Source organism: Dipodomys ordii, unplaced genomic scaffold (genome assembly GCF_000151885.1).
Source record: "Dipodomys ordii isolate 6190 unplaced genomic scaffold, Dord_2.0 Scaffold40, whole genome shotgun sequence".
NCBI lineage: Eukaryota > Metazoa > Chordata > Mammalia > Rodentia > Heteromyidae > Dipodomys > Dipodomys ordii.
In genome coordinates this window covers 5,166,136-5,192,456 of record NW_012267256.1, presented here as the reverse complement: position 1 = coordinate 5,192,456, position 26,321 = coordinate 5,166,136, and the positions used below count along the sequence as shown (strand labels likewise).

General features: G+C 42.4%; 1 protein-coding gene across 1 annotated transcript in view; it reads left to right on the top strand.

The window, feature by feature from the left end:
* Positions 1 to 26,321, top strand: part of Pcsk5 (proprotein convertase subtilisin/kexin type 5) — a 351,177-nt gene that overhangs the window by 239,511 nt on the left and 85,345 nt on the right. The window contains exon 21 of the mRNA XM_013018392.1: positions 21,249 to 21,351. Within this exon, the coding sequence (XP_012873846.1) occupies positions 21,249 to 21,351 (103 nt within the window). The remainder of the gene's footprint in view (positions 1 to 21,248; positions 21,352 to 26,321) is intronic.

The following is a 26,321-nucleotide window of genomic DNA, read 5'->3' as shown; positions in this document are numbered from 1 at the left end:
GGAACAAGGTCAACTCGGTCAAAGAGAGTGAGAGGCAAAAAGGAGGCTCTGAGGAGACTCAAGAAACCAAGCAGGAGAGAACGTTAACACAGCTGCTGATCTGAAGGCGCTAGATGTGCCAGAAGAGCCAGGAAAACTCTAGAAACAATAACCTGCTACCAACGTGGACAAGGAAACAGGGACTCACCTGATTCTTCCAACCCAGAAGGAACTTGGAGCCCAGGCACAGAGCTTCCAGAAAGAATACAGCCGCCACCACCTTGACTTCAACCCTGTAAAGCCCAGAGCACAGAAGCAACTGAGTCACACGATGCCCAAACTTCTACCCTGCACAACATGAAATTACAAAAGGACTGTTCCCTAAGCCAGTCTCTGGTGGCTCATGTTTGTAATCCTAGCAGCTCAGGAGATCGAAGGACTGCGTTCTGAGCCAGTCTGGGTAGAAAAGTCTATGAGACTCTTATCTCTAATTAACCAACAACAAAAACAACAACAGAAATAAGAGCTGTAGCTCAAGTGGTAGATTGCCAGCCTTGAGAAAACAAAACTAAGAGATAGCATCAAACCCAAGTACTTTTTTTTGGGGGGGAGGGTTCTTTAATTCCCAAAATGTGTGCTAACTTGTGATAGTAGAGATGGAAACGAACACTGTTCATCCTGACTTAATCAGAACAGGTGCTGTTGTCCAAAATGAGCTACGGGCGCATCATAGTGTAAGATGTTAAGTTTAAGCTCCTGAGAGCCACAACTGCACATACCCTGTTCCAAAAAGATGGGCACTGAGGGCCTAGGCAGACCAGTGTCGGTCCTCAGTTGGTCAGAAGCAGCAGAGCTGAGGCATACTAGATGCTCTTTGAATGAAAGAAATGCTGATGACCTTTCTTCCTGTGAGCCATTCTGGGGTCACTGCTAAAGGTGTGCATTGGAGTCTGTGTCTAGGAAACCCCAGCTCGCTAAGTCTTTTCTTCACAAGGCCAGCAGGATGTGGTGCATGAAACCTCCCCCTCCGATCTGCTTTTGCTTTGAGGCTCTTGTGATGGACATTTTCCAAACTTCATTTTTTAGGGCCTCGCATTAGACGGAGCCATCAGCTCCCACAGAATCTCTATCCATCTCATTTTTAAAAGCCATTTTCTCTTTAAAATACTCTCGTTCTGGTATTCCATCCCCTGGCCTAATGTTTGAAGTTCTTTTTTTTGGGTGGGGGGTGGTGCCAGTCTTGAAAACTCTAGGCCTCATTGCCATCCCTGAGCTATTATGCTCAAAGCAAGATGCTCTACCATTGGAATTCAGGTTCCACTTCTTGGCTTTAGCTGGTTAATTGAAGAAGAGTCTTATGGACTTTCTTCACTGGGCTGGCTTCCAACTGCGATCCTCAGATGTCAGCCTCTTGAGTAGCTAGAATGATAGACATGAGCCACTAGTGCCCAGATGCAGTTCTGTTGTATATGAGAGTGTTCAAAAGAACTCAACTTGCTATTTTAACTATCGGGCAGTAATAGTTCTGATTTCTCATGCAATATCTTCCTTTTCAAAATGAGTAGCTTTGTGTGAGGCGGATTAATGGCATCTGTTCTGGGACAGCAGTTGGGGACGTCTGCGTCCTGAGATGCATGGTCCCAGCTTTACTTCCAGAAACTTAGCAACCTTCTCTGATAGGCTTTGGCAAACCAATGCGTTTGCCTCATGAACTTCAATAAGTTGGCCGTGAACTTTTCCACTGGGAAGGTATTTTGCATTAAAAATTGAATATATAGTCAGCACTCGTTTTTAACTAACGATATCTCAGGGCTGGGTAGCCTAGGGGTAGTGTGCTAGCTACTGGAAGCAAGATGACGATTCTGCATGTTACTCATTTACCTTACCCACTAACTTTCAGAGAAACCCCAGAATAATATACCAAACTTTTGTTGGTCATGTTGCTGGGATTTCTTTTTTTTTGGGGGGGGGGTCCAGTCGTGGGGTTTGAACTCTGGGCCTGGGCGCTGTCCCTCAGCTCATCAAGTCAAGGCTAGCGCTCTACCACTTGAGCCACAGCGCCACTTCTGGCTTTTCTCTTTTTGCTTATGTGGTGCTGAGGAATCGAACCCAGGGCCTCATGCATGCAAGGCAAGCGCTCTACCACTGAGCCACCTTCCCAGCCTGTTGCTGGGATTTCTGAGTCCTCCTTTTTTTCTTTTAGCAGCTGCATTCCCATGGTTATGACTCTCCCACACTTTCTAATTTGCTCATCTTGATTGGCTTTTAGCTCCATAGCACTTAGTAGCTGCTAACTACGTAAACTATACAAAATTGCAAGAATTTTATTTACAGTTTACTAGGTATGTCTCCTGTGTTCTAACGTAAGCTCTACCATGAGAAAAGGTCTGTTTTGTCTTCTATTTTATATCAAACACCTGGAATAAAGCCTGATATGTACTAGGTTTTGAATAATGTTATGCTGAGTGAACTCATGTGTTGCTTTTCATGCAACTTTCATCTGCTAGGTAACCTTTAAAAAATACAACTAATGCCAATGCATTTTTTTAATTTTATTTTGTTTGTGAACATACTGTACAGAGGGGTTACAATTACACGGGAAAAATAATGCATACATTTCTTACCAAGCATTGCAGCCTCCTCCTTTGTTTACCCTTCACCTCCCTTCCCAGCCTCCCCCCCCACCCACCCAATCCTTCCCCCCGCTCCCCCCCCGACATTGTAAAGCTCCTTTTTGACATGACAATTTGTACTTCTCATTGTTGGAACAGGTCCAACTGAATCCTTAAATGACTTGTTTTTCCCCATCTCCTCCATAAGTTATACTGACATCAAATATATTGAAAGCAGGGGGTTATACTGTGGGGGAGGGACATACAAAGCAACAAAAAAATAAACTTATAAATGCGTTAGAAACACATGCATGAAAGAAAAAAAATCATTAAAATACCTATCTAAGGATTCATTTTCCTAACATCACATTATCTGACTTTTTCCGCTTGACTCATACATATACTAGATGCCAATGCATTTATTTACCAACACATTTTGAACACTTTAACACATGGCAACGAGTGATTCTACATCATGGGAAATTATTCTTGACTATAAAGAACAATTAGTCCCCTAAGAGAGATTGTATCGCCACCATTGGATATGTAAGAGAAATCAACTTGTATACAAAGCATAGGAAAGTTGATTCCACTGCATAATGTTATCAAAGGAAAGGTTCAGAGAAGGCTTCCTACAGAAGATGGAAAGAATGAGGAGGATGAGGCCCAAGGGTTGACAAATGCAAGACCTGGACTGCCTAGAAAGACCTTGCCGCAAAAACAAAAAGAACAGCTAAGTAGGCTTCTTCTAAGAGACAAAAGAAGGAAGCAGACACAAACCACATGTTACATATACATATACATCATTCCAGTATCCACTGGAATGAAATATGAGTGCTTGAAGAATTCCGGGGCCTGGAAGTCTCTTCGACACAGTGAGAGGTCTTCATTGGCCTCCCAGAGTCTAACAATGAAACAAAGGTTCAGGTGCAAGAGGTTTATTTGGGAATGAAAGAAAATGCCAGTGAGCAAGAAAGACCAGAGAAAGGAGGCCATGATGAGTTACATCATCAGGCCAGGAAACACTGAGGCAAAGGCAGCTCAGTGCTGTAGGAAGACTTAAAGTGGCGCATGTAGTTGTCCATGAGCTACAGTCTTACTACTAAATCCTCATCACCGAGTACCGTCCACAGGACCAACTCCATCATTCTTTGGCCTACCGCTTGCAGCTGCAGGGTGGCTTCTGAGACACTGGAGGAAGTCTCAGCAACTGTCAGCAGATGATGCTAAACCCTGGAGTTGGTTTCTGCACAGCATTGCGGTGAAGCCAGGGAATAGGGGCACTGGACACCAAGGGTTTGCTGCAGTTTTTACCAAGGGCCGTAGGGGGTATATCTAGAAACTGAAGCAAGGACCCCATTTTGAAGGCTCTTGTAGGCCATTCCTTAGAACTTTAGCCATATGGAGGGAGTGTGGTACTCGATTTTAGGAAGAAGAGTGGGCTGATAGAATTTTAGCTGGAGAAATACCATTTGGGCTGCAGAATGAAAGACAGAATTGGGCGAGTAGGAGGTGTTGGTTAGGAACAAAAGTAATGACTCCAGCTAGGAAAATTAACTGGCCATATCAGAGAGAAATGACTGAGCTAGAAGTCACATGATGTCCTAGGGATAAGGATGAGCGGATGAAATAAGAGCTGTTCCAAAGAGAGAATTCCTATAAATCAGGAGAAATTCTGTGCTTGAAGAGAGACATAGAAGATGACTTTCCTATGCTGGCTGTCCCTGATTGGATGATGGTTGTAGTCACCTAGATAGGAAGGAGAGAGAGTAAGTATCAGATTCAAATAACTCTACTTGATCCAGGCACCAGTGGCTCATGCCTGTCATCCTAGCTACTCAGGAGGCTGAGATTGGAGGATCACAGTGCAAATCCAGCCAGGGCAGGAAAGCCCATGAGACTCTTATCTCTAATAAACTAATCAGAAAAGTCCAAAAGTGGCTCTGTGGCTCAAGTGGTAGAGTGCTAGCCTTGAACACAAAGAGGCTCACGGGATGGCACTCACACCCAGAGTTCAAGCCCATAGGTGGGCAAAAGAAAAAAAAAACTCTACTTGAAAGTAGTGAGTTGAGTTGCCTTTCAAGTACCCAAGTGCAGAGTCCTTTGGGACAGGAATTCAGAATCATTGGCCTCAGAGACAAGATCTAGACTGAGCAGAGCCGATTAGAAATCCCCAACTTACAGAAGATTGGGGAAGCCGGGAAGCAGGAGTAATTCCAGGATAAAAGACCAGCCTTTGCCTGGCGGCGGGGGGGGGGGGGTGCTGAGTTTGTGGCGTGTCAATACCCTCCTCGTACAACCTAGAAGTAGCATGGCCGCTATCACTTCTGGCTAGTTCCCAGCTTAGGTTTCTCTCTATGCATTCCCAAAATGATTACTTCACCCTCTGCTCAGCACAGCTGGATATGAACAGGGAGCAAGATGAATTGGTGGCTCTGAGCAAGTTGTAGGAACTCAAATGACCAGCTTCTTCATCTATAAAGTATGGAATCAGAGATCAATTTTCCTTAGAAATTTGCCAAGCTCATGGACCCTCCTGACTGCGAAAGACCCAACTGATATTTTTCCCCTACAAAGGGCTTAACTGCACTGTGAGGATCACACCGGTGCCTTCAAGCTGCGGGTGCTGGGTCACTTTTCCCCTGGGACATGGCAGCCGATTGTAAAGCAGGTATTCTTGGGACCATATTTAGAATAGTCACAAAATCCAAGCGGCTGAAAGCAGGGCGATAAGAGCTCTTGTAACGTCTGCATGGTTTTTACGCCGAGCGCCTGCAGATGCATGCCTTTGCTGCCAACCCGTCACGCTAGCCAAGAACAGGACAGCCTTTCCCTGCGAACACATAGGTGATGACATTTCTTTCACCATCTTGGCATTTACACATGACACTCGATCTGGCTGCAGTGCTTTGAGCTCCCAATTGTTTATGGCGTGGCTCTAAGCAGAATGGGCTTTGAGCGCCTGCGCTATATTTTACCCCATCAACCCTTGTTACATGCGTGTGAGAGACAGAACACGGCCACTCAATATAGAGCAAGCTCCCAAAACAGCCACTGTCAAAACACTCCCTGTGGCATATGGGTAAACCTGCAGACCAGTGGAGGAGTTTCACTATTTCAAAACATCTGCCAGGTTATTCCAAACCACTTCCCTTACACTTTCAGACTCTAATAGTATTGCTATCATTTCTTGACTGACTCAAGTCCAAGTCCATGGGTTTGACTTCTTGTTCTCTGTTCTTCCCCTGGATGGAAGCTATTATCATTTATCTAAAAAGAGACATCACGTGCCTTTTCCTCTTATTATATACAAGATACTTCCTGGGCCTAGTGCTTATAATTCTTTATCAAATGTAGCTATTATAGCAACTTTCTGAATTATGATTATGCTATCTAGTCTGAATGATAAATGTTTCCCAAAGGAACATGCATTCAAGGATTGGTCTACAGTCCAGAGCACTCTTGCAAAGCTTGAGGAAGTAGATCTTGGGGCAAAATTAGGTCACTGGGGTCATGGGAAAATTCAGCCTGATCACTTCCTGTTTCTCTTTGATTTTTCTTCTTGACCGCCATGAGTTGAACAGACATCATCTGTCTTATACTCTTCATTATGTGTGATGCCACTACGGGCTCAAACAGGGACCAAGGGTCATGAACTGAAACCTTTCCTCCTCCTAAGATGTTTGACAAACATTTTGTCACAGTGATGAGAGGTGAATAAAAGGCTGTAATTATCCTACCTTATAGCTATAGGAGCAAGGACTAGAGAAGTTAAGTAGTGGATTAACTTCCTCTGCACAAATGGGGGCAAAATACCTGAGAACAAAAGCTTCTTTCGTGAGGAAGTATTTGTTTGGGTTCTCAGTTTTAGCTATTTACGTAAATAGTCCTTGGCTCCGTTGAGTCTGAGCCGGTGGTGAGCTCCTTATGATATCAGGAACCTGATATCAGGAGATTGTTCCCACATACAGATGTTTCTTCCTCTGAGCAAAGCAGATGTTTCTGCTTTTGAAGTACCTAATGTATGTAATTTCCCAGGAGTCCAGTTCTAACCTGCTACAAAGACATTTCTGACGATCAACACTGAAGTAGAGGTGGAGTTTTCCTTCTCTTTCAGAATTCTTTCAGATATTAGGCAGCCACTGGGCTAAAAAATAACTTGAAGAGAATCCAGGCTCCCTCTCCATTAAGAAAATTTTGCAAATCTCTCAGGTAGGGGGTTGGAGGCAGTTAGAGTAGATTGGCTATATTGTCCGTTTCTCCCCGAGATGCTATAACTAGGGCTTGAACTAGGAGTCTCATGTTCTCTCTCAACTTTCTTGCTCATGCTTGAAACTCTACCACTTGAGCCATGCCTTTGCCCTGGCATTTTGCTGGTTAATTGGAGATGGAGTCTCCTACTTTCCTGCCTGGACTGGCTTCAAACCTTGACCTTTCAGATCGCAGCCTTCTGTGTGGATAAGATTACAGCCCAGTCTCCTACTTTGTTTTCTGGGGACCATCCTTCCCTTGCCATTTGGGTTGTAATAGCTTTGGTACCTCAGGTGTGGTTTCCATTGTCATGTTTTGTTGACTTCCTGAACATCTCCCTCCAGTTCTTCTGGTGTCCTTTGACCTGGAAGATCTTCCATGCAAATGGTGCACATCATAGATTTTACCTCTTCTTACATGGTTAATGGCTAGCTTTGGGCCAGCCACCACCATGGATCCCCTCTGTTGATGGTCTATTACCTATTTACATCCTCTCTCCATATTCATTTTCCACCCTCCAAACTCAGTTTGTGCTTTAGTCATCCATTCAAACATCTGCCTACTTCTAGAGACCCCATGGACATTCTAGCCATTAGTTCTCCTTGTGCTCCTCTCCTGAAATATTTCCATTTTCTTTCTTGAGCTTCTAAACATAACTCATCTTTTCAGACCCAAGCCAACCTTATTTCTGTCCGACAAATAAATAATTTTAATGAATTCCTCCTAAAGAACACAAAACAACCTAGGGATAATCTTCCACTCAGGCAACAAGGCCCTGGGAATCCCAAAACAAACAAGCCATGGTCCTGTGCTCAGGGAGGAGCACAAACAGAACCAGCTGCTCCAGGCCACTTTTTCATTACGAGCCTTGATTGCTCATCGCCTTATGTTCTTGATGTGTTGATGAGCTGATCCTGTCTTGTCCCATGAAAAGCAGACACTAAGCCTTCTTTCCAAAGCACATCCAGAAAATGACAGGCAAAGCAAATAATTATGAGTTACATAACCAGCCTAAAGTTGTATATTTTCTCTTTATCCCTATGTTCACTTGCATTTGCGTGCACACGTAAAGACATACAAACACGTGTGCACATCCCACTATTTGAATTGCTGGCGTGTTGAAGGAGGAGTAGCATTTGAAGATAAAAATCGCATTGCCACTATTTTCTGAACACAGGCATGCAGTGAACCCTAGTTCAGAGAAGACAGCTCAAGAGTCTGATCTCTGGTTTAAATCCCAGCTGTCAACAGCTGGATGACTTTAATAGGTCACTTAACTATCTCAATGCTTCAACTACCTCAAAAGAAAACTGAGCATGATTTTTTTTAAAGAAAAGGAATATACAGTGCTGTTTCCCCAGCGGGGTTATTATTGTTTACATGCTTTGCTGAGATAGTCTTTGTTATCCAGTGTAACTTGACTTTGAATTCTCCAACAAAGTGCTAGAGTTATAGGCATGCCTACCTTTCCCGTCTCCAACAAAGTTATTATTGTAAGGATTGAGTATATAAATACATTAGGACACTAAGCGCAATTCCTACTTCATGGGGACATGGTAATTACAAAAAATAAAACTGTGCTCATTATTCTTATACTAATTCTATGATCCTGGGCAGATGGCTTCAATTTCCCGATTCTCAGTTTTCTCAGCTATACAATGAGAACAGTGCTCATCTCGATAAGCTGTCCCTGAGAATTGAATGTGAAAAAAAAAAGAGAGAAACATTTTCTGGGGAAAGTTTCCTTTATCTAAATTTATAATCCCCAAACAACACAACGACATCTGTCTCTACTCCTTTTGCTTGTTAGGAGCTTTCCATTCATGCTACCGTAGGAAGCCATTCGTTTTTATTCCATAGAAAATGTTAGCCTCTTACAAACACGCAGCCTTAGAAGATTACAACATAAATTACACTAGACAGTTGCACAAGCCAGAGAGCTTTCAGGCACCTTTTCTGCAGCCTGTCCCTGCACATTTTGGCCAGTGTCGGCCAGCAGAGCAGAAACTTGACCCTCTCCAGAAGAGCTCAGGCTCAGGCAATCACACCGTGTAAAATCTGGTTAAGATGACTATCAAGAACAGTCTTGAAAGCAAAAAGGAGTCAGAGCAGGTCAGACATCGGCCAGAAGGAGTTTGGGGAGTCTGAGCCAGGGGAACAGGGCCTGATGCCCAATTACGCTGGAGAGAGGGAATCACAGAACCAAATGTTCCGGGAGCAGCAAGCTTCCTCAGCCCTGGACGCTGAGCCCTTCCATGCTGCCTGGTGGCTACAGCTCTGAGTCACGGGCTGGGCTCTGAAGGGCCCTGGAACCCCTAAAATTGGACCCAGGCTAGCTCCTTCCAGGGACCTGGGGAGTAAATAGCTCAGGAAGGTGCAATAACCCCAGGAGACGTGCCAAGGGCCTGTAAACGTGATGATAGAGAGAATGGAGGCTGGATTCAAGAGAGGAAGGTTTACCTGCTCCTCAAATGCTGAGTTGCCTGCCTTCCTGCCAGGCTGGCTTTTCTGTAAGAGCAACTGAATTGTCCTAGAGCCTCTTGGATATTTTTAGGGCTATTTTGCCTTTAGCCAATAAAGTCAGAGGTTTTGTTTCAATCTTCTTCTCTATGTCTCTCCGAGACTGGGGAAAGCAAGTTCTTGGGTCTATCTGATGAGGGATGCAGAGCCTACATTTTTACTGGCAGAAACAGCCTTCTGTGGTCTAGATGGGATGGCTCGATGCATGTAGAATCTCTAAAGGAGATAGTAAGGCATTAATGGCAAAGATCAAAAAGCAAGAGCACTTTGAGCCACAATGCCCTCAAACATTTCGATTCGTTAAGAATTCTCTTATGATACTATCTGAAAAAGGATTCCTTGGGTTGATATTGAGCTTGGACAAAATAGCTCATAACCAATTCCTAACCACTGTGTTAAGGACCGAATGAAGATCAAAGCCAAGACTGTATATTAGACCTAACATGCTTCTCTACAAAGCCACAAAAGGAGGGTAATGACAACACAGAGTAGTTGAATGGTGTTTCTATCAAGTATTGATTTGGGGTACCCACATTAATTGTTCTAGAATTATCCAATTATGGTAGAGATGGAAAGGTTATTTCCTTAACCAGAGCTTTACTGCCAATCAAAAAAGAAAAAATCTGTTGAGTAAAACATAAATAACAACAGTTAATAAAACCGGGGTCTATTTTTGCAAGTGGTCCTTAATCAGTTGTGGAGAAAAGGAAATTTCTTTCGAGATAGTTTATGTGTATTTATTCATACACTTCTCCCTCAATGATAGCATATAAAGAACACTACCTGACACCAGATAAGGAGATAAATAAGGGCAAACCACATTTGGGATAATTGATCATAATCTACAAAGTTGAAGTAAGGTGAATTGTTTAAAGGCACAATAAGAAGGGAGCTGAGTTTCGAGAGCTTCTAAAGATCTTTTCCCTCTCCTGTTGTTTATACAGCTCCTGTTGCTATACTCATTGGAAGAGCAATGGCTAACATTATTGAACACTTAAAGTGATAGAATCTTCCAAAGTACCTTTCACCTGATAGCTAGTGCGATTCCTCTGGCCTGTTTATGACATGGCTGTGACTGTTTCCATCTTACGGATGAGTTGAGTGAGGTCTAGAGGGGTTATACAACCTGTCTAAAATTACACAGCTAGTCAAAGCAACAATATGATTCACATCTAAGCCATCTCACTCCACAGCCAAAGCCATTACTCTCTGAGGAGCGGGACAACTCAGGATCACTTGAGTGCACAGCAGAAATGATAGGACACATGAATGAGGGACCATGGCAGGGTGGGTCCCCGGCGGGTCTACTCCAGAGAAGAGGCCCCGGGCATCTTAAAGTTTTGAGAAAATGCACACCACAGGGGAGAACATTGGCAGTCAGAGAAATATCCAAGACTCTCTTTGACACCCAGTGATTCTTTTATCTTCCTTAGAGCATACACACACACACGTGCACACACACACACACACACAAGCCACTGAGCTCTCTTCTGTGCTCCCTTGTTTATGGTTTCTGAGAGGAGGTAGAGAGAGAACTGTGCAGTTGGTGCTGCCAGCTGCTGAGGATCATACCAAATTCCATCTCTCCGCACTCAGAGAAGCAAAGGGTTCAAGAACTAGCAGTACTCGACCACAGGACCGCGAGTCCCAAGTACTGAGCACTATTTGCTGAGACTGCGCTGGAAGGAAGCCCTCTAGAATGGACATGCATTATTTTTGCAGACTGACCTCAGTAACCTAACAAGGGCAGGAGGCCATTGCTCTGGAATTTTCTACAGCACGGTGCCTTCTGGTACAGAGAGACTGTTTTCAAAGGGTGGATAAGGAAAGAAGAAAAGGAGGGTAGGAAGAAAGGAAGGAAAGAAGGAAGGAAGGAAGGTAGGAAGAAAGGGAGGAAGGAAGGAAGGAAGGAAGGAAGGAAGGAAGGAAGGAAGGAAGGAAAGAGAGAAGAAGTAAAGAAAGAGGGAGGGAAGAGAAAAAAGGAGGGAGGGAGGAATGGATAAATTGCACCTTGAAGCTCAATTGCTTTGAGAGGTCATGGTGCTTGATCCCAAGGGTCATTAAGTTTACTTACCTCAGTGCTAGCCATGGATGAAGCCAATACATTTTTCAAATTCCCTCTAGAATGGTAAGAAAAGCACAGTCTAGAGTGAGGTCTATCCAAGTTCTGCATGGTGTTTGGAGTTAACATTCTAATGCTTCAGTTCCTTATTTGGGCAAACAAACAAAGCTGATGGTATCTATCGATCCTACATTACTATCAAAGATACAATGCTACATCAAGGGCCTGATCATTATATTTTGCCAGCCTCTGTGTGAGGTGCTCAGACCTGTTTTCTTGCCTGACCTCTACCACACCCAGAGAGAGAGAGAGAGAGAGAGAGAGATGATCATCCACATTCTACAGAAGAGAGATGTCAGAGAAATATGTGCTTGATTCATTTCAGACAGCTGGAGAAGAGTTCAAATACCTTGTGCTTGATCCACCGTAGGGCATCCTACTAAGCAGACGGGTGACAGGCACAGGGCAATCGATCCTGGGTCCCTTCATTACTTACACACAGGAGCATTTCATCATTCACCACCTCCCCCACCAAAATAGGGTGGTCTGACCATGTAAAACAGTTTGCTACTCATCGAGAACCTGACTGGGGCATTTGAGGTGCCAAGCGCCACCCAGACCTGTCACTAACCTCGCAGATCTCTTCGGCAATCTCCACACCTGTGAACAGACAGTGGCAATGGCGACCCCATTAAAGGCTAAATTGTCAATTACCAGAACTGGGAAAAGCTACAGCACAGCCAGAGCCCTGGGACTTGAATGGAAAGCCTCCTCTTTCCTGGGCCTTCTCTGGTCTCCTAATGAAGCGATTCAGCCGAGACGTGTTCGAGGCAGGGAATGAGGAAACACCTGGGAAGAAAAGCCCAGTGAGCACTTTCTGTACATTGACAGGAAGGAAGGGAAAGAGGTGATTTGAAGACCTCTCTTCTGACAGGACTGTGGCAGCCGCTATGCTTTGAGAGGTTTAAGAGAAGTTGTAACAGCTGGCAAAGGAGTTCTTGGAGTTACTGCAGAAACAAAAGGCATGATCACAAAGCCATCCATTTCCTTCAGGACTTGGGTCAGCCTGGAGCCATTTTGATCTACTTAAGCCTCACAGGAAAGGCTTGAGTCCTTGTCCACCTGTGTGCTAGTCACCTCGCCTGATTCAGAAGGTGTCCGGAGCGCTGGTGGCTCACACCTGTAATCCTAGCTACTCAGGAGGCTGAGATCTGAGGATCACGGTTCAAAGCCAGCCCGGGCAGGAGAGTGCCTGACGCTCTTATCTCCAATAAACCACTAGAAAACTGGAAGTGGTGCTGTCGTTCAAAGGGTAGAGCACTTGCCTTGAGCTGAAGAGTGCAGGGACAGTGCCCAAGCCCAGAGTTCAAGCCCCACAACCTACAAAAAAAAAAAAAAAACACACAAAACACAAAAAAGATATGCTAAGTGAAATGAACCCCAAGACAGGCACACAAGAGGTTTTATCTTTGTTGCTGTTGTTTTTAATGTACTTATAATTTACTATGTGATTTTTTTGTTTCTTCTGTATGTTCTTCCCCCATGGTAATAGCCCCTGTTTTCACTGTATTTGTTTCTGGTGTCCTGCATCTTGTATACACATTTTTCTAATTTGGGGAGGGGAAGGGAAATAACAAAATGCTGAAATAAGGGTACAGGTTGACCCATTGTAACAATGAGATGTACAAGACACTATGTTGAAAACAAACTTTACAGCTTTGAGGATGGGGGGCGAAGTTGGGGAGGTGGGGAGTAAAGGGATGGTAGGGGAAAAACAAAGGAGGGGGTAACATGCTCAATAGGAAAAATACTCATTACCTTACTCATGTAACTGTAGTCTCTTTGTACAGTATCTCTACAATAAAAAATATATATTAAAATGAAAAAAAAAGGTGTCCGGAAGGCTCCCTGGACATACCCTTGACCATTTCACCTGCAATCTCCATCACTCCAAAGACAAAGAAGTGGCGTCCATGTGAGGGCCCGAAGGACCATGCTCCCTGTGGAGTTACGCACCGTTCCCACAGCCCGTGTGGCCTGGGCCAGCTTGCATCTGTCACCTCATTCCTTCTCCAGGCATTCATGTCCTCAGGGGGCGTCTCCCAGAGGTGACACGTTATTCTCTCAAATTACAGTCCCTTCCTTCTGTCACTGTGCATTAAAACCCAGATATCCCCTCGCTGTGCGAGAATGTTTCAATGTGCTGGGCGCCGGTGGCTCGTGCCTGTAATCCTAGTCACTTAGGAGGCTGAGATCTGAGGGTTGAGGTTTAAAGCCAACCTGGAAGAGTTCATGAGACTCTGATCACCAGTTAACCACTTAAAACCTGGAAGTGATTCAGCAGTGACACTTACTAGACGCAATGTTGGAAATGAACTATACAACTTGGGAAGGGGAGTCCGGAGGGGAAAAACAGAAAATCAGGGAGGGGAAGACACTGTTGAAAAAGTAATGTACTCATTACCTGCTTAGGTAACTGTCACCCCTCTGTATATCACTTTTATGATAGTTTTTTAAAGCTGGAACTATGGCTCAAGTGGTGAGAAATAGCCTTGAATAAAATAGCTAAGGAAGAGCCCCCAGGTCATGAGATCAAGCCCCAGTATCATGTACAGACACACACACACACACACACACACACACACACACACACACGTGCATATACCCTTTTGAGTTCTGCTTAGATTTTTTATTATATATATATATATTTATATATATTTATTATCTTTAAGTAGTTGTACAAGAGTTTTCATTTACCAAAGCAGTTTATGAATAAAATGCATCTTGGTCAATCTCACTCCTTCCAATATCTGCTTAGATTTTTATCTAATGGATGGAGCAACTTCCTGTATAACTCAGTTTATACAGGAAGTTTATACAGTTTATACAGATTCATGCAATGACCTTTTAATAAATGGCGGTCATTTTATCAGAGAAAATAAATTTAGAGTAAATAAGACCTGTGCAGTTAGTCAGCCCCATACCCAGTTACTTCACAATGAACTCCTTTCTGATATTGTAACCTCACCACATGGTTTAGGTGAGACATGAATTCAGTTCCTTCTTTCTATAAACAATGAAGTTTTTTGGGACCCTGAAAGGGAATTGAATCCATAGCAGGGACACATTGTGGGAAGAGCAAGGCCAATTGAGGACACAGCTCCACTTTGTCACATGCCTACCTGATTTTTGATCTCTCTGAGCCTCAGTTTCTCATTCACAAAAGACATTGTTATCTGGAGTAAATATCACATAGTGCAGCACTTGCAATATGGTAAGTCTCAATAAATAGAAGCTTGTGTGATGTAGATACACCTCAGGTGTGTTAGTCAACACTTTGGTTTGCTGTGGTTACCACCCAAACAATGATATAAACTCCTAAAATGGTCCACTCTCAATTCTGCTCTTCGAATGACATAAATGCCAAACGAAACTAAATATTTACACGAGTATTGGGCTCACACTTTCCTGCGTTTTGCAGGAATTCCAACCCCCAGGGTGTCACAGGAACATACAAAGTCACTGCCCAAACCACACAGATCCAAGCCTGTGCCCGAGAACTGGGAAGTCAGGGGTGCAGAGAGGATAGGTCTTGTCCATCAGAAAGGCACACGTGGGAAATGGAATCTCAGAGCAATCGTAAAGAGAATCGGCATAAAGCAACCTTGGTCTCTGGGCTCCTCCAAGCTATGGATGCAGGCCATCCTGAGCTGCCTCACGCTCAGTCAGCCTGTAGTGGGTGCCAAGGAAGAGAAAAGCATCGTTTCTGTCTGCCACGTGTCTCTCTTCCAAGCAAGTTTCATCCATGTGTGCATTTATCCTGATGGTCACCAACGGGCTCTCCAGCCTGACACTCACAATGATTAATGTCCTTGTATCCACCACAAAAAGACAGATATCATGAGTTTTTCTGGTTCGTATTAAGAACTTGGAACTCTGCAGGGGTGGAGAGGAAGTAGAGACCTGCCTAGCAGGGACAAGACCTAGAGTTCAAACCCTAATACCACCACAAAACACTCAAATAAAATAAAAACAGGTCTAATGTTAAGGAGCAAACTCAGTCGGAAGACTTTTAAAAATTGTGGCTATATATATATAATATATTTATATATATATATATATATATATATATATATATATATATATATATATATATATATATATATACATGTATATATATGTTAGTGTTTGCATCATTTTTCAGTTCAGTTTCATAGTTTAAGCACCTTCAAATTGTTGTGTAACTATCATCAACATCTACCTGTAGAACTTCCCACCTTCACAACTGAAACATTGGCACCATAAAACAGCCACCTCCGCCATCACATTTTCTGCTCATCTCTGGAAACCATTTTGTCTTAGGACTTATACCATTCTAGGGAATGTCATCAAAGTCCTTTTGTGACTGGCTTGTTTCGATTCACCTAATCCATACCTGTGGATGCATGTGTTGGAATCTCCTTCCTCTTTAAGACTGAAATGATCACCGAGACTTTAAAGGTGTTGTAGTCTCATTGATGGCCTCATATTTTCAGCCCCTGCTATAAAACATCAGCTCAATGAGGCTTTAAAAACTGGCTTATTTCATTAGCATATAATTAGTTGAAAATGTTGCTGAGCGTTTATTGTAGTTGATGGAAAGTAATAAATGTATGGTGTTTCTTTTCCCTATGAAATTGTTTTCACCTAGTGGTGTCTTAAGTTGGAAACTACTTATTGGCCTCTTTGGAAACAGATAGAATTATTTAATTAGCACTTGTGATAATGGAATTATTCAATAAAGTTGCGCCGTGATTCCTGGCACCTGTGTGATAAAGTACACAAATAGACTTCACACAGAGCTCTAGAGATAATTCAGCACTCAAGGTGGCTTAATAGATAACCAGATCAAAACCCCAAGCAGTTGAATACTCAATGATTCCTTCCTTCCATGCTGCCATGCTAGTCAACTGATCCAAAAGTTACTTTAAATTCCCCTCAAAATTTCTCAACTTAAGTGTCTATTCATTTATGAAGATAGATACCTATTTGCATACATTCTAAATTGTTATAATATTATTATAAATCAAAGGTAGAACAGTATTTCTTTTGTTGAAATGTAAAACCTTAAAAAAGTCTCCATCATGTTTTATAACTATATAACAGTTATTGTAGCTGCAATATACCTTTATATGTTGTGGATGGCTTCCTAAGAATTGCTCATTACCCAGACTTGTTGATAGTTTTCTGCAGTGTTATCAAGGAATGGATATAAGCATAGATAGCCACTTATTCGTACATTTTTGGTGTGTGCCAGTCCTGGGGCTTGAACTTAGGGCCTCGTCCTCTTGGCATTTCTACTTAAAGCTAGCACCCTACCACTTGAGCCACACCTCCACTTCTTCTGGCTTTTTGCTGGTTAATTGGCTTTTCCAGCGCTGGCTTGAAGTGTAATCCTTAGGTCTCCACTTCCTGATTTTTGAGGATTGTGATCATGAACCGCCAGCTCCCAGCTTACTTGTACATTGCTAACTTTACTAGTCGTGATTCTTAAGCCAGGTCTTTCCTTGGAAGGCCTCATTCTTCCCTATACGGCCCCATTTTCTCAGTGTCCTTTGGCCATTAGAGGATCGGAGGGAAGATTTAGACAGAGACTCCAGAAAGAAGAGCTTGTAGGATGAGGTGGAGAACAGAGTACCGGTCCCGCTGTCTCAGCTAGAAGTGGCTCTTTCTGAGAATTTCGTATAGGCCTCCTGTCATAAACATTCAACTTCATTGTGCAATGAAGACAGATGACACGAATTTGCCGTTCCAACAACAACAACAAAAAATCACCAACTTCCCTACGTCCTTGGAATGCCACTTCCTTCATCCCAAATGTGCTGTGGAAAACTTGTGTGTGTAACGGCTACGTGCAGTTGTTTATGTACATAATACCAGAATTAGGGCAGGCCCGCCGCTGTCGTCTGTTGCAAAGCCAGAAGTTGCTCCAAACTGAAGAGGCGTGCAGACTGGAGAGAGGAAACAGCTAGCTGTCCTTCCCTGACTCTCTTACATAAGCCTCAAGGTCGTAAAGTGTTCTCCATCTTGCTTCCAAGAAGCAGGAAAAAGAAAACAAGTTGGAAGGGTCACTTATCAGGAAAGGGAAGAGCTGGGAAAGGTGTTAGGCTAGAAGAGAAATGTGGTAGAATGGAAGACAATGGAAGCTGTAAAGAAGAGATTGAGGACAAAAGACTGTAGGACAGAAGATGAATTCCATTCAATGGAGAGTTGACAGTGGAGGGGAGAGAGATTTACCATTTCTCAGAGACAGGAGATAGGAACACAGTTAAGAAGATAAGAAGTTATTTTGACATTGAGAAAAATGGGTGCTGAGGGAACTCAGATACCTTCTCAGCAAATTAAAAGGTTTCTTTCCCAGCAAGAATAGGTGGAACTTATGTTTTGAGATGGTCGGACCCGGCCTCGGTGGGGAGGGGGAGTTATGAATCATAAGAGCCACCTGGGTAATGGAGACTCATACAGGCGTGGGTCGTTATGTTTGGAGGATTTATCTGAAATCTGGATGTCATGCTCAGTGGCATTTTGTGGATACTTCTAGAACTAGGATCATTGAGCTGATCAAGAATATCCACTGGATATGCAAGTCACAGTGTTGGCAAATGAAAGAAAGCATGAAAGTCCCATCATAACCCTAGTAACCCTCAGCTGACCCAGCCATGCACCATCAGTAATCAGAAAGGTGTTGGGTGCAGATATATGTTAAAAACTCTCAGAATCACGTAAGCTGCTTTTGATTTCACAGAGCAAGAGATCCTTAAGAAAATCCCATCTAGTTTGGGGCCTGCTACATCATGATTCTATTACAGTGGTGCATCACTGACACCAAGACAAAGCGATCACCTGGGTCTGTCCGTCTGCACAGGTCTCCTCATGCTCCATGCATCTTTGCTCATCTTGATCTTTAGACTGAGGAAGTAGAAGGTACATGGCTAGTGTTTGAGTCGTAACTCTTTCCTAGTAAATCATTCGTCTCTAAACTCTTTGGAAACCCAACACCTCTCACATTTAAATACCTTTCAAATTCACATGTCTCTGAATCTCATCTAGTGCCAGCCCTGTATTTGCTATCCAAAAACCATCCATAAAATAGATGGATGAATTAAGAAATTTCTCTGAGCCCAGGTTCTTTTTTTTAATTATTGTTAAAATACTGTACAGAGGGATTACAATTACATGGGCAAGGAAATGAGTACATTTCTTATCAAACATTGTTACATTTCTTATCAAACATTCTTATCAAGCATTGTTGCCTCCTCCTTTGTTTTCCCTTCCCATCCCTTCCCATCTCCCCCTCCCATCTCCACCACCCCTCCATACCAGGTTTCTTTAGAATATACTTTCTTTAGGTTTTGAGGTCTCTCTGACTTCCATTTCACTTCCACTCAGCATATATAGACATATAAAGATATTGACGACAAAAGGCTGAGATCTTAGAATTGCAGTTTGAAGCCAGCCTAGCCAGGAAAACCTGTAAAACTCCCTTTCTAATTAACCATCAAAAACTAAAAGTGAAGCTGCTGCCAATGTAGTAGAGTGATACGTTGAGCAGAAAGCTCAGGAAAAGTGCCAAGGCTTGAGTTCAAGCCGCAGTACTACAGACACACACACACACACACACACACACACACACAGATGCTTACACACACAAATAGATATTGTGGGACTTGCACCTGTAATCCTAGACATTCAGGAGGCTAAGATCTGCAGATCATGGTTGGTTCAAACTCAGTCTTGGCAAAAAAAAAAGTCCATGAGATTCTTACCACCAAATCAACCAAAATTAGAGTTGTGGCCCAAGTGGTAGAGTGCTAACCTTGAACAAGAAAGTAGTTTAAGGACAGCACTCAGGCCTTGAGTTCATGCCCCAGAACCTGCAGACACACACACACACACACACACACACACACACACACACACACACACACACACACACACGAGACAGATCTATACTTCTCTATGAACAGAAATTACATTGGCCCCTGAAGACAAGGTCTATTTCTTCCTACCAGCTCTAGTCTGGATCCTCTGCTCTTAATTGTGCCAAGTGCACGGGCTGATAATCACTCTGCCAAATTGATTGTGCCTCCCATGACAACAAGGGAGAGACAATTAGTAATAAATAAGAGATAAAGTAGGAAAACCCACACAATTTACATTTACATTTACACAATTTACATTTACATGATGCTTGTTTAAATAAGACCATCTTGCCTTGAAATTACAACGCCTACTAGAAGTAAGTCCCCCTCCTTTTTTTGGCTTAGGACTATTAGTTGCCAAGAAAGTAATGCATCTATTCAACATTTTAGTGTGAGTTAAGAAAAAGCATCATCCTCTGCAGAGGCAGAGATAGTTAACACAGACAGCAAGGCATGGAGAGAGCCACATGGGCTAGATCCCAGTCACTACTTAACCATTGGACCAGCAGGTACCAAGTGCATATCTCAGGTTGTTTGTTGTTGTTGTTGTTGTTTTGTCCCTGGTAGATACCCATGCTTTGGGGCCCAGGACTCTACTCCTAAAGGAAGAAACAGAATTCCATTCTAACAGCTATGTATCAGATTCCTGATTCACCTTGTACCTTGGTAACAACTACTAGACTTAGAAAAGGGTCTGTATCACTCTGCACATACCCTTTCTGCTTAGTTATCAAAACTAGTCGAATAACTGCACAAAAGGCCTTTTCGCTTTGATAAGGGAAAACTCCAGCTGTCCCTTCATTTGTCTTTGTGGTTTACTTCAAGCAAATGGAAGATTTATGAATGTGAAGCTTACCTTTTCTGACTGTACCACCTCTGTAAAGGGAGAGAGAATGTCTCTCATCCCTCAACCAGTCAAGTCTGGGTTTTCCGAGCTTTTCTCAATGCAACTACAATAAAACAGCAGTAAATCTTGGAGCATCAGTAAGACAGTTTGATGAAGCTCTGGGTGAGTCAGGATACCTCAGCACGCCAGCTGGGTTTCAGATCAACAACTTCAGATGCTCCCAGGCCTGTCAAAATGGGGGTGGGGGATGGGGTTCTGGGTCAAGGGAAGGGTAGGGCTCTGCCAAAAATCGGAAAATTCATTTTCTCCTGAGCATAACATATTGTCTAAGCTTCACCCCTCTACCACCCCCCATCCCCCCCACAAAGATGTGGCTTTCTGCATTTGACTGAGGAAGCAGATTGATTTGTTAAAGCAATGGCAGAGAGGGAAGAGTGTGGCGTGGAAGCGGGGGTTGAATTCAACGTGCAGGGCCCACCCTTGGACCACTGCGCTCCGTGAGGTCAGCCTCCACCCCCTCTGCCAAGGGAGAGTCCTTTCCAAAACGTGCAAAAGAAATGGGCCAGATGAAATTTGCCTCTGTGGCAAGGTCTCCTGTGTGTTTTTCCTTGGAAATGATAACCTCTCTGTGAGAGGACAAATGCCCTGATGCTCTCTTTGCTGTTAGTTTTCCAAAAACTCAGATGGAGCGCATGCCTGCCAAATGCCAGCCCATCCCTCTCTCCCCAGTGGGGAAGTCCTCATCAGGGCTCTGTTGGACTCTGAGGCCTCGGCTCTTCATGGGAAAGTCAGTAAGAACTCTGTGAGTGGGCCTGGTGGAAAACCTTTTTGGCCTTCTCTACTTCTAAACTCTGTAGCACATGCTGATCCGTGCAACAGTGTCAGCTTGTCACTTCTGGGGCTCCTGAGGAAGGAGCGATTGTTCATGCAAGGTCATGATAGAGGACCGGCCAGAGGCTGTTCAAGGAAGACTTGTCATGTAGAAATGAAGTAAACAGTGGGATTTTGTTCCCCAGGAGAATACCTTGATGAGCAGGGCCGCTGCCAGGCCTGTGAACCTTCGTGTGCCACGTGCCGGGGGCCCACCCAGGAAGACTGCACCAGCTGCCCCCTGGCCAGGTGAGCCAGCTCCTACTATCTCCTGGGGGGGTGAGGAGAGCGGATTCCAGTCTGGAGACAAAAGGTGTAAACCACCTCAGAGGTACCCTGCAGGACAGAAAGACAAACGCCGGCCCAAGACACACAAATCCTCCTGGGTCTAGCCATCTCCCTCGCATCTTCTCCCATAATTCCCCTTTCTCTGAAAGGACCAATTCCCTAGACACTAGAAGGGTTTTCTTGATCGTGTAAATGGTGGCTTTGAGGCCCCTTTTGATACCTGGAATCTCATTCCTTTCTGCATTTCCATCTCTCAACAATTACTTCCATCTCCTGACCAAATCGTTCAAAGGTAAATTGTCCTGTCAAACCATTTCTGACCACTTCCAAGCAAAATTAACCTTCTCTTCTTAGGTCCTGTTTTATATAAGCTTTGTTCAGAGCACATTTGGTTATAATGCACCTCTTCCTTAGACCATACAGCTCTTGAGCTATTCACCTGAGTATCTCCAGTACTTGGAAGTGTTTGCACTCAATACTCAGTGAATGTAGGAATAGAAACTATGCTAATACACCAGGTATGCTCTTTTTAAAGTGACTTTTCAATTAGTGTCACTTGTACAAGTAGTTTCATTATATATAAATACAATTGTACATGTGTGGGTAAAATGTACTTTTATGAAAATCACCACCTCAGTTTCCCTTTCTTATTCCTCCCTCCCTTTCTAAACAAGGTTTAACCATCTTCACTAGTCTATTTCCATACCTATTTGTAAAGCATGTCAACCATCTTCACCTCCACTTTGCCATGTCCTTTGTCCTTTCCCATCCCACTGGACCCTACACTAAAACAGCCTCTACATTGTTATAATCAATTTTTAAATTTTAGATTCCACATATGAAAGATACCATGCCCTGTTTGTCTTTTTCATTCTAGCTTATTTCACCTTATTTCCTCAATAATCTCTGGTTCCATCCATATTCCTGCAAATGACATACTTTCATTCTTCTTTATGGGTAAATAAAGCTGAATACACACACACACACACACACACACACACACACACACACACATTATATATAAATGGATAAAATGATGTATATGTATAATATATATGTACATTATCTTTATCCATTCATCAGTTTATGAATATGATGAGCATCTGGATTAATTCCATGCTTTGGCTATTGGGAACAATGCTGTTATAAACATTAGTGTACAGGCATTTCGATTGTATGCTGACTTACATTTCTTTGCGTATAGCAAGATTATATAGTAGTTCGCTAATTTCTTAAGGAACCACCACACTGATTTCCATAGTGGCTACACTAATTTACAGTCAACAATATTGAGGTCCCTACTTCCTATTATCACCAGCATTTTGTGTGTTTGCTTTCTTGTTGATTGCCATTCTGACTAAGGAAAGATGAAATTTCAGTGTAGTTCTGATTTGCATTTCTTTCATGAATAAGGATTTTGAACATTTCTTCATGTATTTATTAGCCCTTTGTGCTTCTTTTGAGACCTGTGTTCAATTTATTTGCCCATTTACTAATTGGATTGTTTGTTCTTTTGACATTTAATTTATAATGCTTTACCTCAATACAATAAGGGCTACATTATAGATAACATTGTCCTAAATGGGGAAAAACTTAAACTAGTTCCTCTAAAGTCAGTAACAAAACATAGGTGTCCTTTCTTTTCACTCTTATTCAATATATAAAGCTAGAATTCTTAGAGCAATAAGGCAAGAAAAATAGAAGGGATACAAATAGGAAAGGAAGAAGTCAAGTTAACACTATTTGTAGAGGATATGATTGTATACTTAAAAGATCCTAAAGACTATTCATGAACAGAGAGAGAGAGAGAGACAGAGAGAGAGGGAGAGAGAGCTCCTATTAGAGTTGATAAAGGTTTTAGGCAAAGCAACAGTTTATAGTATCAATATTAAAAATTCAGTATATTATATATATATATTAATAATGACCAGCCTGAGAGATAAATCAGGAAAATAATACCATTCCCAATAGCCTCAAAAATTAAATAATTGGAATAAGCCTAAAGAGGTGAAAGATCTCTACAACAAAAACTATACAATCTTGAAGAAAGAAATTGAAGATGTTAGATGATAGAAAGGCTTCCTATGTTCATGGACTAGCAGAATTAATATTGTGGAAATGTCCACACTACCTACAGCAATCTATACATCCAATTTAATCCACACCAAAATTCTAATAGCATTCTTCACAGAAATAGAAAAAAAAAGAAATGTAAAATTCATTTGAAAGAATAAACAACTCTGAATAGAGAAAATAATCCTGAGTAAAAGAGTGATACAATAGGTATAAAAATGCCTGACTTCTAATTATACTACAGGATCATAGGAATAAAACATAGCATGGTATTGGCATAAAAACAGACACATGGGGGCTGGGAAGGTGGCTCAGTGGTAGAGCGCTTGCCTTGCATTCATGAGGCTCTGGGTTCAATCCCTCAGCACCACATAAGCAGAAAAAGCTAGACGTGGTGCTATGGCTTACGTGGTAGAGTGCTTGCCTTGAACTGAAGAGCTCAGGGATGGCGCCCAGGCTCAGTCCCAGAGTTCAAGCCCCATGACCAACAACAACAACAAAAAAGACACATAGATCCATGGAACAGAAGATCCAGAAATGAACCATTTGATTTTTGACAAAGAGGTCAAAACCCTGTGTTGAAGAAGGGACAGTCTCTTCTACAAATGATGCTGAGGAAACTGGATAGCCACCTGAGGAAGACTGGGACTAGAGCCCCGTTCTCTTCCCTTGTGAAAAACTTAACTGAAAAGGAATGAATGAACTTTGAAACATCTGGGAGAAAACCCGTGAAGACACACGCACAGGTAATGCTTTTCTGAATAGAACTTCAATTACTCGGGAAGTAAGAAGAACTGAAAAATGAGATTGCACCTGCCTTAAACGCTTCTGTACAACAAGGGAAAAAATAATATAATCCAATGAATAGCTACAGAATGGAAATAATATAATCCAAGGAATAGCTAAGAATGGATGTTCCACTACATGACTCTGGGCATTTCTAATGGAGAGAGTAGGAGACCCAGTCCTCAGAACTCAGCAGATCTAATCTCTGATGCAAGGGCTTAGTCATTGTTAGCTACTATGTGTTTGAATGATTGGCCTTATCACTCAGCTAACCATGTAGGAAGCGGTGTCTCTCTCCAGACGCTCTGGTGGCAGGTGTGGCTTTTCTTCTCCAGAATACATGGCCCCTTTCCTCATTCTTTCTCAGGACTCTAATTGCCTTCTGAGCAGGGGTGCGGTACACCTTCCTCTTTATTCCCTACTGTGACCACCGCATCATGACAGTTCTACAGACGTGTATTTGCTGAACTTGACCGTGTAATCAATTTCATAGATTTGGCTCTCTGAGAAGAGAAGGGTGAGAGGAAAGAAGGCGTAAAAGGAAAAAGAAGTCAGGAAGAGGACAAAAGTCTTAAGAATTGAGGCCCCCTTCCCCCAAAATTTTAAGGCCAACCATGAGAATATTTTTAATGTTTCTTTAAAGCAACCACACTTCTAAATATTGAATTTATGCCCCATAGCAGCTTTGGAGTTTACTTTTAAGATACAGACATTACCACAAGGAGGTCCCATTTCTCTTCCGACTCTGCACCTCACCAACGATTTAGCCCTTGTTTACCAGGCAGGCACAGACATCCGGGTTACACTGCAGTGTCCTCATGCTCCCTGGATCACCGGAAAGAAGAAAGGAGAAAATATTTCCGCCAGTATAAATGGCCGTTGAGAAATTGGTTCAGCTTTGGTGGCTTACACTTGTAATTCTAGCTACTCAGGAAACTGAGACCTGAAGATCACAGCTAGATCAAGTTTTATTTTCTGGATAAAATGTGGCTTATTGTGCCAAATTCAAATGTTACCTCATAATGTAAATCCTTTAGAAAGAATATTCAAACTCCCTTACATTCTTCCTACCAGAATATACATATATATATATATATATATAGTGAGCTTATATTAACTAATCGCTGTAAAATTTGCTTGTTAAACCTTGTGCCTTATTTTATTAAGTTTTGTTGAAATTCAACTCTATATTTTGGGAAAATAACAGTACTTTATACTTAATAAATAAGAATTTACTCCTTAAAAATCTAATATTTATAATGTTTATATGTGCTTATGATCAGTGCATATCAGTTTATTGAATTTATTCAACACATAAATCCATAAAATTTAAGAAAAAAAAAGAAGCCAGTCCAGGCATGAAAGCCTTTGAGTAGCTTATCTCTAATTAACCAGCAAAAAGCCAGAAGTGGAAGTGTGCTCCAGTGGTGGAGAAACAGTCTTGAGACCCGAGTTCAAGCCCCAGTACTGGCACAATTAATTAATTAATTAATCGGGGCTATCACTGGGCCTACTGACACTTGAGATGTAGAGATGTCAGCCTAACGTGCATTCCAAGATTCTGTCTCAAGAGATTAAAAAAATCTAGGCTATTGAAAGCAGATCAGAAGTAAGCCTGCTGGGTCATTTAGGTAGTTTCTTTTATGTGGTTGCCTTTGACTTGTGAAGAAAGAAAAAATTTACATGGATATTAAACCAGGTTATCTTCTTAAGAAAATCTTATTCCCAGGAACAATTTTCTTCTCATTCCTCTGAGCCTTTTACTTATTTCCCCATCTCTTTTCGTTGATGTCCATTATTTACAAATGTGTCCAAGAAGGGCATCATAGCGTGTCAATCAACTACCTGATTTCTTTTCTCATTATTCCAGTATTTTCCCTGAAGGGAGTTGAGCAGATGAAAAGAAAGAGACTATATGGAAAGATGGTGATGTGGACTTACTTGTTTCTTTTGAAAAATTGGCAAAATATTTTCCTTAAGTGTTTTCCAAAGTGCTTCCTGGATGGGAGTTTTAGTCCATTCTGTACTGCTATACCACACGCCTTGAGACTGGGTAATTTATAAACCACACA